Here is a 12,510-nt window from a genome sequence, read left to right as displayed (position 1 = left end):
TAGTAGTCAGGGGACACTTCTAGTTCTAACGCCGTCTACCAAGTACACACCCTCCCATTGGGAAGCTTTTTGTGATGCTGGCCGAAGGAAGAAGTAGGACTGGTGTAAACAGGGGTGTGGACAATAGCCACTGCGCTCAGGGTCAGCCACGCTCTAGGCTAAAGCTAGGCAGGTCTCAGAATCACCTGATCAAACTGACACACAAGCGTCCAAGCCCCAGTCTTACAGAATCAAGGCGCTCCTCCTGGTGCAGGAATTGGGCAATGTCTTCAACTGACGTTCCTAGCATGCCCTGCTCCTGGAGAAACTGGATGCCTCTCTTGGGTTTCTTGTTGAAACTGTTACAAGAAGAGACAGGACACGGGTTACGTATTTCAAAATCGGGAGGATAAAAAAAAGCAGGCATTTGAAGCATAAACAAATCATTGCCTATCACCTCAGGAAGGTCCTGCGTGTCCTGGTGGCTTCTCTGAATTTCACCTTTAATTTCTGACCTAGCTATATAGCAGAGTCTGATGGCTGTCACTCAACATCTGTTCTCCTCTTCTCCAATAGTAAGAACCCTCGATGTTTAGTCAGGCACACCACTACCTGGAATAAAAACTACATTTTTCTGCCTCTCTTAAACAAAGTATGACCATGTGATAACGTTCTGGTCTATGATCTAAGAGCAGAAGTGGTATGAATACCTCTAGGAAGGATCCTTAAACAAAGCTGGCTTGGCTGGGAGGTATACTTTTTCAGTATCCCCTTTATTCCCTAATATATGTGTGATGGCTGGTGCTCTAGCAGTCACCCTAAACCATGAGGCAAAACAATGAAGGTGAAAATTGTGTTAAGGATAGCAAAGCAGAAGGGTGCCTGGGTGGCTCAGTTGGTTAAACATCTGACTCGATTTCAGCTCAGGTCTTGATCTCAGGGTTGTGAGATCGAGCCCCATGTCAGACGCTGTGCTGGGCATGGAGTCTGCTAAAAATTCTCTTTTTCTCTCTCCCTCTGCGCTTTCCCCCGCAAAAAAAGAAAAGAAAGAAAGGGATGATGAAAGAGAAAGAGTAAAAAAGCCAGGATCTCTGACATCTGTAAAGAGCCAATAGGCAGCTCTAGACTATCCACGTTGGGATTTCTCTCTCTCTCTCTCTTTCTTTCTTTACTTATCTATCTATCTATCTATCTATCTATCTATCTATCTATCTATCTATCTATCTATCTATCTATCTATATGATAGTCAGAGAGAGAGAGAGAGAGAGAGGCAGAGACATAGGCAGAGGGAGAAGCAGGCTTCATGCACCGGGAGCCCAACGTGGGATTTGATCCCGGGTCTCCAGGATCGCGCCCTGAGCCAAAGGCAGGCGCTAAACCGCTGCACCACCCAGGGATCCCTTCGTTGGGATTTCTTTTGACAGTGTGTAAGTACTGTTTGTATTTCCTGTTAAAGGTAGGCATACTTCACTATGGATAAACTCAACCTCCTATTTACCAAGCCCTGCGCTGGAGAATGCTATTTATGCATCAGCATAGACTGGGGCAAGGGCTGTGCAGGAAGGACATGGATCAGGTGCAAGCAAGAGCAGCTTGGCACCTGTGAAGACAGGCGGCTACAGAAGGCCTCCTTGAGGAAGAGAGGTTTTGCCAAGCCTGAGGGAGGAAAAAAGACCCAGGAGTATTCCGAGCAGAGGGCACAATGGTGAGAAGAGCTCAAGGTGTTCAAGGGACTGAAGCACATCGTGTGACTCCAGTACTGGCAGGAGATGTCAGTCGGGGTGATCAGGCCCTGATGAGGAGAGGGAAATCTGGAATGATTTTAGGTGGAGGAGTGATAACTGATTTAGGTTTTGAGAAGACTAGCTGCTGTGGAGAGAACAGACTGGGTTGAAGTGGGGCTAGGGAGAATAGAAATGAGATCAACACTTCAATTAAAAAGCATTATAACATCAAGTTTTCAAACAAACTGAATTTACTAAGTTAACTAATCATTCAAAAGTTGGACAGGATATGAGACTGAGTTTATGTACTTTTCTGTGTGAAAGGCTGGAAAGAAACACATTAAGATTTACCAATGCTTATAATAATAATCATGCACTTATATGGGAAAACGTCTTTATTCTTGAGATACCCGGCTGAGGTATTATGATGGGTGTAATTTTTGAATGGTACAGACAAAAATATATACAGATAATGCTAATACGCAGAGTTAATTCTATGTTGAAACTGTTCATAAGATATAGTTAGAAAAAAATTACCAATGGTGATTTCCTCCAGGTAATAATTTTATGAGTGATTAAACATTCTTGCTTCATACTTTCCTTTATTTCCTAAATTAGTTTAATTTCTTGCATTAGGTAAAATAAAAATAAAAAGACCAGGCAGCAACTACACAAAGCTATTAAATTTCAATCTCAATCTGCCTTTCCCACTCTCTCACTCACTCCCTATGCCTGGCCCAGTCAGGCTTGGCTGCCAAGTACCAGCATGGCCTTCTGGAACAGGTTCCCAGTGAAGATGTGGCTTTGTCCAAGGCCCCAAGAGATCTGGCTGGAGTAGCAGTCATACTCACAGCTCGATGCCATGTTCGATAATCTCCTTTTGTTGCTTGATGACCTCAAACTGCTCTGGATCATCCTGGACAGCCATCTGGGTCCCTGAGGATACCGTGGACTCCATGGATGTCACACTGCTTCGTCTCGCCATGTCAAGGCCTCTCCCATCCCCCATTTCCTGATCGGTGGGCCTCTCCTGACCTGCAATGACATGAAACCAAAGGAAACCAAATAAACAGATGGGATACAGATATATCTGAGCTCAGGTCTGGCTCTATGGTTCCTTTTTCCAGACCTGTTAACAATATACTTTGTACTGTAAGAGTCATAAGTATGAAACTGTTATCACTCACGTAGTTTACTTAAAATTTTACTTTATTGTGGAATTTGATAAGCTAATTCTAAAAATCAAATGAAAGAACAGAAGTGCAAAAATCATGATACGTGAAGAACAGTGAAGAGGAAGACCTGCCCTAACAGGTATTGAACTCACTAAAGAACTCAAGGCATCTGAAAAGCATGGTATTGATACAAGAATGGACAAATCCATAGAATGGAATAGAAAATTCAGAAACAGACTTACACAGAGAAATCTGGTATATTGTAAAGATGGTGCTTCAAGGTGGTGAGGGAAGGAGAGATTACTAAAAAAATCAGAATGACTGCCTCTCCATTTGGGAATATGACATTAGAGCATAACTCACATTATTTCTCCCAGATTGATTAATTTCTCCCAGACTGATTAAAAGGCAGAAGCGTTAAGGTCATCAGCAAACTAAAGCATTTTGCTAATTCTAAGACAGTGACACAAGGCCAACTTTCCCCAAGTGTCACGTTGTGAATGGAGGCGGTGGTGCAACAAGCCCTCTCACCAAGGCTGGTCTGGTGGTTGGGATTCACATATAGGTCTTTGCTCCATTCCACCATGCACTTGAGAATGGACACGAGGCACTCCAAACCTTTCTTCCTCAGACTGAGCTCCTAAAGGACAGAAGGGACATGGCACAGAGACTTAACAGATAAACTGAGTGCAGACATATACGAGACTCTCAGTGAATCCTGTGAAAATAAGAGATAGTCACTGACATTCAGTGCTCATATTAAGCATAGAACCCAAGGAAAAGTTAACAGGTGACCTAAGTATTTAGGGCTCATTGTAAAAATCCTGAAAATTTCTAATGCGGTTCATTACAAACACCCTAGTAGAAAAACAGGAGATATGTGCTTTCCTAAAATGAACAGTGTTATCTGGATTTTTTTTAAGTAAACCCTATGCCCAACATGGGGCTTGAATTCAGGACCCCGAAATCAAGAGTTGCATGCTCTACCTACTGAGCCAGCCAGGTGCCCCAAGTGTCATCTGCATTTGTAAAAGGAAGTAATCCATTGCTTGTATAATTCAAAAAACACTTAAGACACTTTCCTTTTTAAAAAAATCAATAGAGGGGGATCCCTGGGTGGCTCGGTGGTTTAGCGCCTGCCTTTGGTCCAGGGCACAATCCTGGAGCCCCAGGATCGAGTTCCGCATTGGGCTCCCGGCCTGGAGCCTGCTTCTCCCTCTGCCTGTGTCTCTGCCTCTCTCTCTCTATGTCTCTCATGAATCATTCAATCAATCAATCAATCAATCAATCTTTAAAAAAAATCAATAGATTGGAGCATCTGGGTGGCTCAGGTCATGAAATCAGGGTCACGAGATCGAGGCCCATGTCCGGCTTGGCACTCAGTACAGAGTCTGCTTAGGATTCTCTCTCTCTCCCTCCCTCTCTGCCTCTTTCCCACCTCACGTGCATGCGCACGCACACGTACACTCTCTAATACATAAAATCATAGGAAAAAAATTGCTTAAAATAAATAAAATTTAAAAATCAATAGGGTCTAAACCGGTGACCCTCCCCACCCAAGGAGAAAAGAATTTTACATCATGCAACAAATGAGTAATTCTGGACACATTCTTACTCTTCAAACACTCACAAATGCATTTATTTTAAGGCTTACTCTGCAAATAAAAAAAAATGCTGATTTTTTTAAAAGTAGCATTTCTTAAAAAATTGAATGTGAATCACAGATAACCTAAAGAAATGTAACTATTTTAAGACTCAAAATACCATCTACGGAGGTACAGATCTCTCTGTCAATCTGACAACTATGGAACTTCTAGGGAAAATGCCCACACACCAAAATTCTACACATAATTCCAGGCAGCTCCTAGATCTTCTGATCAGTTCCTTCAGAGACCTCAGGTTAAGACACTATTCTCTGCATGGGCATTCTAATGAGGCAATTGGATAAGAAGCAAATTCCTTTGCTTTACTAGAGCCTAGGATCGTGTTTTCATATAATCTTTGGAAAGGTGACTGCAAGTGAACTTACTTCCTCCAGGTCTCAGCTCAAATGTCACCTTCTCAGAGAGACTATCTTCATGACCCCATTAAAAATGACAGCACCCTCATTTCTAGCACTCCTTTACCCCTACTTTATTCTTCTCTACAGCTTACTTCTACACTGTCTGCTTATAAATTAGTTATGACCATAGCAGTCGTGCACATTCATATGCATTGTTTTATTCACTGCTGTACCACAGCATCAAGGACAGAACTAGCCTGACACACAGAGGCGCACAATAAATGTTTACTGAAATGAATGCACTTTAATTTTTTTTTTTTTTCAAATAAAAATGGACCCTTAAAAAAATCCACTCTGGGTGTAGAGCCTAACATGAGGCCTGAACTCATGATCCTGATATCAAGATCTAAGCTGAGACTGAGTCAGACGCCTAACTGACTGAGCTACCCAAACACCCAGAAACCAATGCACTTTAAATATAAATGGGGGTTTTCAGTGTTTTTACCTGCAGAGGTGTCATTCCCAGCTCATGTCCACTTCTTCCCTGAGCGATTTTGGATAAATCATTTACGAGGCGCTCAAAAATGTTAGCAGCATTTAAATCACAGTCGTAGTTGACATAAATATCTACAACACACTGGGCATCTTGGAAAATAACACACAGATATTAGAAATTCTGATCCAACACACACAACAGTTACATTTTCTTACTAAATGAGATTCCCTTTTCAAAAATGCTTCCCAGTAAATCACTGACTCAGGTAGATACCTCCTTTAGGAAACATATGTCAGATGTACTTAAAGTTAGGATGCTCTCCTCCCAGGCCTGCATCGGCACTGACTAGTATCTCAAGCTGCTCACTCCACCTCTCCAAGACTCATTCTCTCTTAAGAAAGGGATAATAATTGCCCGATCAACCTCTTCAAGTTGTGTCACTTATGAAATTATGTTTGATAACAGACAAGTGAGAGGCCTGGTTGATAGCCGTGCAACTGTACATTGATAAGATAAACCTTGGAGCTGGAGACTGACAAAGTGCTTAGTTTGTAGGGGAGTGACCATGTATCCTGGTTCTGCAGGATTAGGGGGCCTCCCAGGATGTGGGACTTTCTGTGCAAGGACCACAAAGTGAGGGGCAAACCAGACTGAGCTGGGTCATTCTCTAAAAGATAAGTGGAGTGGGACTAGACATTAGGTTAGCATTAGCCTTTAAGGTAAGGCTTTTCCAGTGCTGCATTACAAGTCTAAAAGCAGGTGGCACATGGGTGGCTCAGTGGTTGACCATCTACCTTCGGCTCAGGGCATGATCCCAAGGTCCTGGGATCAAGTCATACATTGGGCTCCCATGGGGAGCCTGCTTCTTCCTCAGTCTATGTCTCTGCCTATATCCCTGCCCCCCTCTCTGTCTCTCATGAATAAATAAAATCTTAAAAAAAAAAAGATGTCTAAAAGCAGGAGGTAAAGGTCCCAATCTAGATTTTGGAAGAGCATTTCTGGGTAAGTCAATGGATGAGCACACTCAGAGTGAACATACCTGCACAGATTCTTGTCAGCGTCTGAATGACCATCCACCTGTGCTCAAAAGAACTTGTTGATGTTTCTAAAATGTTCAGGAAAATCTCTTTGAAAAAGACCTACATCACATGAAGACAAAGGGGAACACCAATTAATACCATTTAAATTAAGGCTCAAGGGCAGCCCCAGTGGCACAGCGGTTTAGCGCCGCCTGCAGCCCAGGGCGTGATCCTGGAGACCCTGGATGGAGTCCCACATCAGGCTCTCTGCATGGAGCCTGCTTCTCCCTCTGCCTGTGTCTCTGCCTCTCCCTTTCTCTCTATGTCTCTATGAATAAATAAATAAAATCTTAAAAAAAAATGTAATTAATTAATTAAGGCTCAAGATCCCTGGGTGGCTCAGCGGTTTAGCGCCTGCCTTCGGCCCAGGGCATGATCCAGGAGTCCCAGGATCGAGTTCCACATCAGGCTCCCTGCATGGAGCCTGCTTCACCCTCTGCCTGTGTCTCTGCCTCTCTCTCTGTGTCTCTCATGAATAAATAAATAAAATCTTTTAAAAAATTAATTAATTAATTAATTAATTAATTAATTAAGGCTCAAAACCCCCACAGGCTCAGGCAGCTCTGACAAGGGAAGCAAGCTGGGTAGAAGTGAAAGAGCAATGCACACACACACTTGCTGAGGAGTATTGGAACCCTGGTCTCCCATGCGAACAGCTAGCAAGGACGGACCACAGCAACCCGCAAGAGATGCAGGCCCCTTTAGAGGAGCAGCTGCCCCTCAGGAACCAGCCAAGAGCTGCCAAGCAAAAATGAGGACCAGTGTTACAATTTTGAGAGAAACCAGAAATCTAGATTGGAATGTAAAATGAAAATGACTTCTTAATTTGTCAACTAATTCAGGTTATTTGAAACAATTTATAAGTTTAAACAAAGATGTTCAGGGGACTGAGCCCAACACATGGGCTGCTCGATTCAAAATTTTGGTTGAGGGACGCCTGGGTGGCTCAGAGGTTGAGCGTCTGCCTTCGGCTCAGGGCATGATCCTGGAGTTCCAGGATTGAGTCCCACATCAGGCTCCCTGCATGAAGCCTGCTTCTCCCTCTGCCTATGTCTCTGCCTCTCTCTCTCTCTTTCCCTCTCTCTCTCATGAATAAATTAAAGCTTTATTTAAAAAAAATAAACTTTTGGTTAAAATGAAAGGTATGTAAGATTTGGGGGCAGGAACTTTTAGGAAAAGGTATTCTCTCACTCAATTCAAAAAGTTCTTCTTTGGGGTAGCCCGGGTGGCTCAGCGGTTTAGCACAGCATTTGGCTCAGGGTGTGATCCTGGGGACCCAGGATCAAGTCCCACATCGGGCTCCCTGTGTGGAGGCTGCTTGTCCCTCTGCCTGTGTCTCTGCCTCTCTCTCTCTCTCTCTCTCTCTCTCTTTTTCTCTCATGAATAAATAAAATCTAAAAAGTTCTTCTTTGGGGTATCAGCAAATAGACTGTGTAAGTCTAGTTCCTGGTGGCTCTGTCACCAGGAGTTAACTCTTCAAGGACAAGCATTATACAAAAACAAACAAACAAAAACACGAAAAAAAAAAAAAAAACCCCACAACAAAAACCCCACAAAGCCCCTCAAACATTTTGGAGCTCATACCTCTATTTGCATTTTCAAGTGCATTTTGAAGTTTGAGAGAAGAGTAAGAAAAATAGCAAGAGACAGCTCAAAGACATCAGGCACTGAAGAGACGCCATTTTTGGATAACGCCACACAGAGATACTGCTTGATTGCATTGATGAACATCTCGTGAGTCCTGAAGACCGGGCCAGCATTCTGCAGCACAGACAGGAGCAGCTGAAGGGAAACCACCTTGGAACGCAGCTCGTGGGATCTGGCACAGAAAGTGAAAGATGGTGACAGTGCTAAATGATTCAATTTTAAAGAGTGTGTTTCTTGAGAAGGCCTCACTCCTCTACCAGTAAGCAGAATTTTCTGAACATCAATGAGTTAAGAAATGTCACTGGCACCTAAATGCCAAGAGAGTGAGGGCAGATGGCATAAGGTGGGTCCTCCTGGAATCTGCAGGCCTATGAGGACAAGAGTTGCCGACTTATATAATCCTTGTTCTCTCCCCACCATAAAATAGGTATTTAGCTAGAGTAACGTAAGTATAAATTGACCCAGAAAGCTGGTTCTGCATTAACTTAATAGGACCAGTTGCTTTACATCATACATGAGACTTAAAACCTGTGTCCTACTCGATCTTTATGGACAATGGAAGCAGTGCTCTTTATCCACCTGCCTCATGTTTCTACCCTCACCCACAGGGCAGGATAGAAGGAAGTTTTCCCAAATCATCTCCTTAATGGTCACTGTACTTCAACAGAAGAGTTGAGGATTTTTGTTAGCGACACAATAATAACAGTGACAATAAAATTCATAAAGTGCAGGGCCCCATACTCAGGATGTGATGATATCATTTCATGTAATTGATCCTGGAAGGCAATTTCCCACATTCCCATTTTTCACATGAGGTTCAGTAACTCATATGGCTGTGAAGGTGGTTTCAAGTGAGCCAGGAGGGAATGTGGCTCTCTGGCTCCAAAGCGCTTTCATCCCTGCAGTAGCTGGCTCACTATAAAGAAAGGTTTGGCTTCTCTGGGTTGAATGTGGGACTTAAATTTGTACCCATGAAGCAGAAGCTTCTCATGAGAGCAGGGCAGTGAGGCTTGTACATATTCTGCCTCTGCATACCCTGAATCAGATTAAATTCATTAGTTAGGAAAGTCAGGAAGAAGGTGCACGTTCAATAATAATAACTATTTTTTTGCATATAAATCACGGAAAGCAACACTGGGCAAAATCCTGGTTGGTGTAGACACGCAGACAATCCACTATGAAAGGGCTGTTGGGAGAGCAGGAGTCTGAAAAGCTGTAAATTCCTGCATTCACACCAACTAGGGGACAGGGCACTAAGGTTTCTCAGAACCCCCACGATCCTCCTGGGTCATCTGGGTCACACATGGCCAGTCTGTGTCACACACGGTCACACACTGCTGTTCACTTACTTTGGATCTGGGGGGCCTTCAGCAAGGGGTTTCATAGACAGCTTGCAAAGGGAGCGAAACACCAGGAAGGCGTCCTTCTGCAGAATGTGAGAGAACCTTGTGGCCACTTGATGTCCCTGTGCATCTGATTCCTGAGATTGAAAACAAGAGAAAAATCAAGGGGTCAAAACAAAAGAAGAACTGTTTTTCAAAAATAAGGAAAGTACTTAACTCATGAAATTTTAAAATTCTGTTATTCAATGGGGAAATGAGGAATGTGGAGGAGGGGACAATATGTCAAACTAGGAGCTAAGGGGGGAGTCATTTTAGCAATTCTAAAAACCTTGTTCCTTGTCCTCCAAAAAGCGGGTATGGATGGCTTAAAATGATAAATGAGCAAACACTAAACTGTTACACATCTAAGACAAATATAGTTGACCCTTGAACAACACGGGTTTGAACTATATGGGTCCATCTGTATTTGGATTTTTTTCGATGAATCAGTGCAGTATTGTAAATGTATTTTCTTTTCCTTACGATTTTCTTTTCTCTAGTTTATTTTAAGAATATAGGATATAATACACATACAAAATATGTGTTAATCAACTGTTTCTGCTATTGGAAGGCTTCCTGTCAACAGGAGGCTATCAGTAGTTAATCTCTGGAGGAGTGAAAGGTTACATGCAGATTCTCGGCTGCACGGAGGGGTCAGTGCCCCTAGCCCTCGCATTATTTAAGGGTCACGTGTATAAGTAATTATGTTAGCTTGGATAACAGTATTTCTAAGAACACTACTGCAGGATAGATGGGGGGAAATGACAGGCACTTTAAAATATACTTCACTAAAACTAAAAAAAAGCAAGCTATATTAAAAAAATATTTGTAACATATGACAAGGACTAATATGCTCGACATACGAAAAGTCCTTCTAATTCATTATAGAAACACAGAAACCGTCCACCCAAATGAAAAACAAGCAAAAAAACATGAATAAGCAATTCACCAAGAAATGCAAATGACAGATTAACCTAAATAATCTTATTACTAATTATTAAGGAGGGATCTTTCTCCCACTAGATTAGCAAAATTTTGAATGAATGCTATTGCCCAGTTTTAATGAGGGTATGGGGAAATGAGCACTGATAGCCTACAGGTGGGCAGAGATTCAAGCATTACCTTCCCAGCAGGCTAATGTGATGTTAAGGAACAAAAGCCTTAAAGCTTCCAACTCGTGACCCCAGCAATATCACTTGTAGGAATTTATCCTAAAGAAAGAATTAAGGATGTGCACAAGATTTATCTATAAGGATGCTCATTATAGAACTATTTCCTGTGATAAAACTGAAATAACATAAAAACCTAACAAGGAATTTGTAAAATAGATTATGGCAATCCATATGACTGAAATTTACATGATTACTAAATAAATTAGTTAGGTCTTTATGTACTAATGTGGAAAGATGTCTATAAAATAGTGTTGAGTAAACAGAGCAAGTTACACCCTAGTATATAAGGCAGGAGTCCTTCGTATGGATTTGAGTACATCCCTTTAAGTGCATTCTTAATGGGGATGACACCATCCCACGGGGACTGCTGCAGACTGAATGCTTGCGTCCCCCTTCATCCCCATTCATAGGCTGACATCTAATCCCCAAAGTGATGGCATTTGGAAATGGAGCCTTTGGGAGGTGATTACATCAAGAGAGTGCAGTCCTCATGAATGGTGTTAGTTTCCTTATTAAGAGGCCCAGAAAGCTCTGGGCCACAGTAAGAAGACAGCCATTTATGAATCAGGAAACAGCCCCTCACCAAACACCAAACTGCTGATACCTGGACCTTGGACTTACCAGCTCCAGAACTGTGAGAGCTAAATTTCTATCATTCATAAGCCACGCATCCAATCTATTAATGTTCTATTATGGCAGCCCAAACAGACTAAGATGGGGATAGGAATTGGTTCTTGGTGGATGGGTAGGAGGGTGGAGGGTGGAAAAATCTTATTCTTTGTATGTATAAAGCATAGGTACATGTATAAACATAAATAGATATCGAGTTTAGCAGTGGCTTTAAGATTCATGAAAGTAGGTGGTGCATCAGAAAAATAAATATACAAAAGGCCGCAGCACGAGGGGAGAAAAATGTAAAAGATTGAGAAACACCAGTGAAAAGGTGCAAAGAGTGGGTTCAGGTAAGATGTTAACACCATATTTCTCCTGGTTTTGAATGTTTACATATAGCATTTTCAAGAAAACAACAATTAAAAAAATTAATGTGGCAGACAGATTTATGGGTCTGAAAGGATGTTCATAATATATAAGTTTCAAAAGCAGGTTACAAAACAGCATGTCTGTTGTGTGATTGATTACATTTAAGTGGAAAAAATATGAGAGAGAAAAAATCTAGAAGGATATAAGTAAAATGTTAACAAGGGTTATCTTTAGGTTAGGGGATTATGGATGACTTTTATTTCCCTACTTTTCCTTCTCTGTATGTTCTTATTCTTATGTAATGAACGCATATTGAGTTAAGAAGAGAAAGAGCGGGAAATCTAAATTTTTAAAAGTCTGAATAAACAAGTTTTAGTAACAATGCTATATATAACCAACAGTAGCACATTCCAAGAATGGAACCTACGAATACAAAGCACATCAGGCCAGGACAGTGGGACTGCTGGTTTTCATTCGCTGCTTCTGCTACAGATTTAATTATGCATCTTCTAAAAAAGTAAAAATCCAAATGCATCTGTATAGGAGGAGGATCACCAACATACCAGATTATCCGCCGACGACAAGGACTGTCTGTCGTCTGCTATCCCGTTGGTCTGTGAATTTTCATCAGCTGCTGGGGGAACAGCACATTCCTGGCACCCCAGTTCACCCAGGACCCGCTCAGGTTCTGTCAGGCCATGCTTTTGTGCTGCTTCTTAAAACACGAGTGTAAAAATCATCACCAAATTAGTACTTATCCCAAAAGGTCTGACACCAGGAAGAAATTATTCACATAATCTTCCAGTTGCTGCTTCCCCCCATCCCCTTTGCTGCCACCCTAGGAGACTGACATAATATTGCAAAAGGCTTGA

The 12,510-nt window shown here is 42.1% G+C and overlaps 1 protein-coding gene across 4 annotated transcripts in view; it reads right to left on the bottom strand.

Annotated features, from left to right (window-relative positions):
* ARFGEF2 (ARF guanine nucleotide exchange factor 2) overlaps positions 1–12,510 on the bottom strand; it is a 99,834-nt gene that overhangs the window by 55,707 nt on the left and 31,617 nt on the right. For all 4 annotated transcript variants that reach the window (XM_072801372.1, XM_072801374.1, XM_072801373.1 and 1 more), the window contains exons 8-15: positions 12,202–12,353; positions 9,453–9,583; positions 8,041–8,275; positions 6,417–6,516; positions 5,387–5,526; positions 3,411–3,519; positions 2,556–2,739; positions 227–338 (exon numbers count right to left, since the gene is read on the bottom strand). In XM_072801372.1, coding sequence (XP_072657473.1) covers positions 227–338; positions 2,556–2,739; positions 3,411–3,519; positions 5,387–5,526; positions 6,417–6,516; positions 8,041–8,275; positions 9,453–9,583; positions 12,202–12,353 — 1,163 coding nt within the window. The remainder of the gene's footprint in view (positions 1–226; positions 339–2,555; positions 2,740–3,410; positions 3,520–5,386; positions 5,527–6,416; positions 6,517–8,040; positions 8,276–9,452; positions 9,584–12,201; positions 12,354–12,510) is intronic.

The sequence above is a fragment of the Canis lupus genome, chromosome 26 (genome assembly GCF_048164855.1).
Source record: "Canis lupus baileyi chromosome 26, mCanLup2.hap1, whole genome shotgun sequence".
NCBI classification, from domain to species: domain Eukaryota; kingdom Metazoa; phylum Chordata; class Mammalia; order Carnivora; family Canidae; genus Canis; species Canis lupus.
Note: the sequence above shows the minus strand (reverse complement) of the source record. Positions and strands in the feature narration are given on the sequence as shown.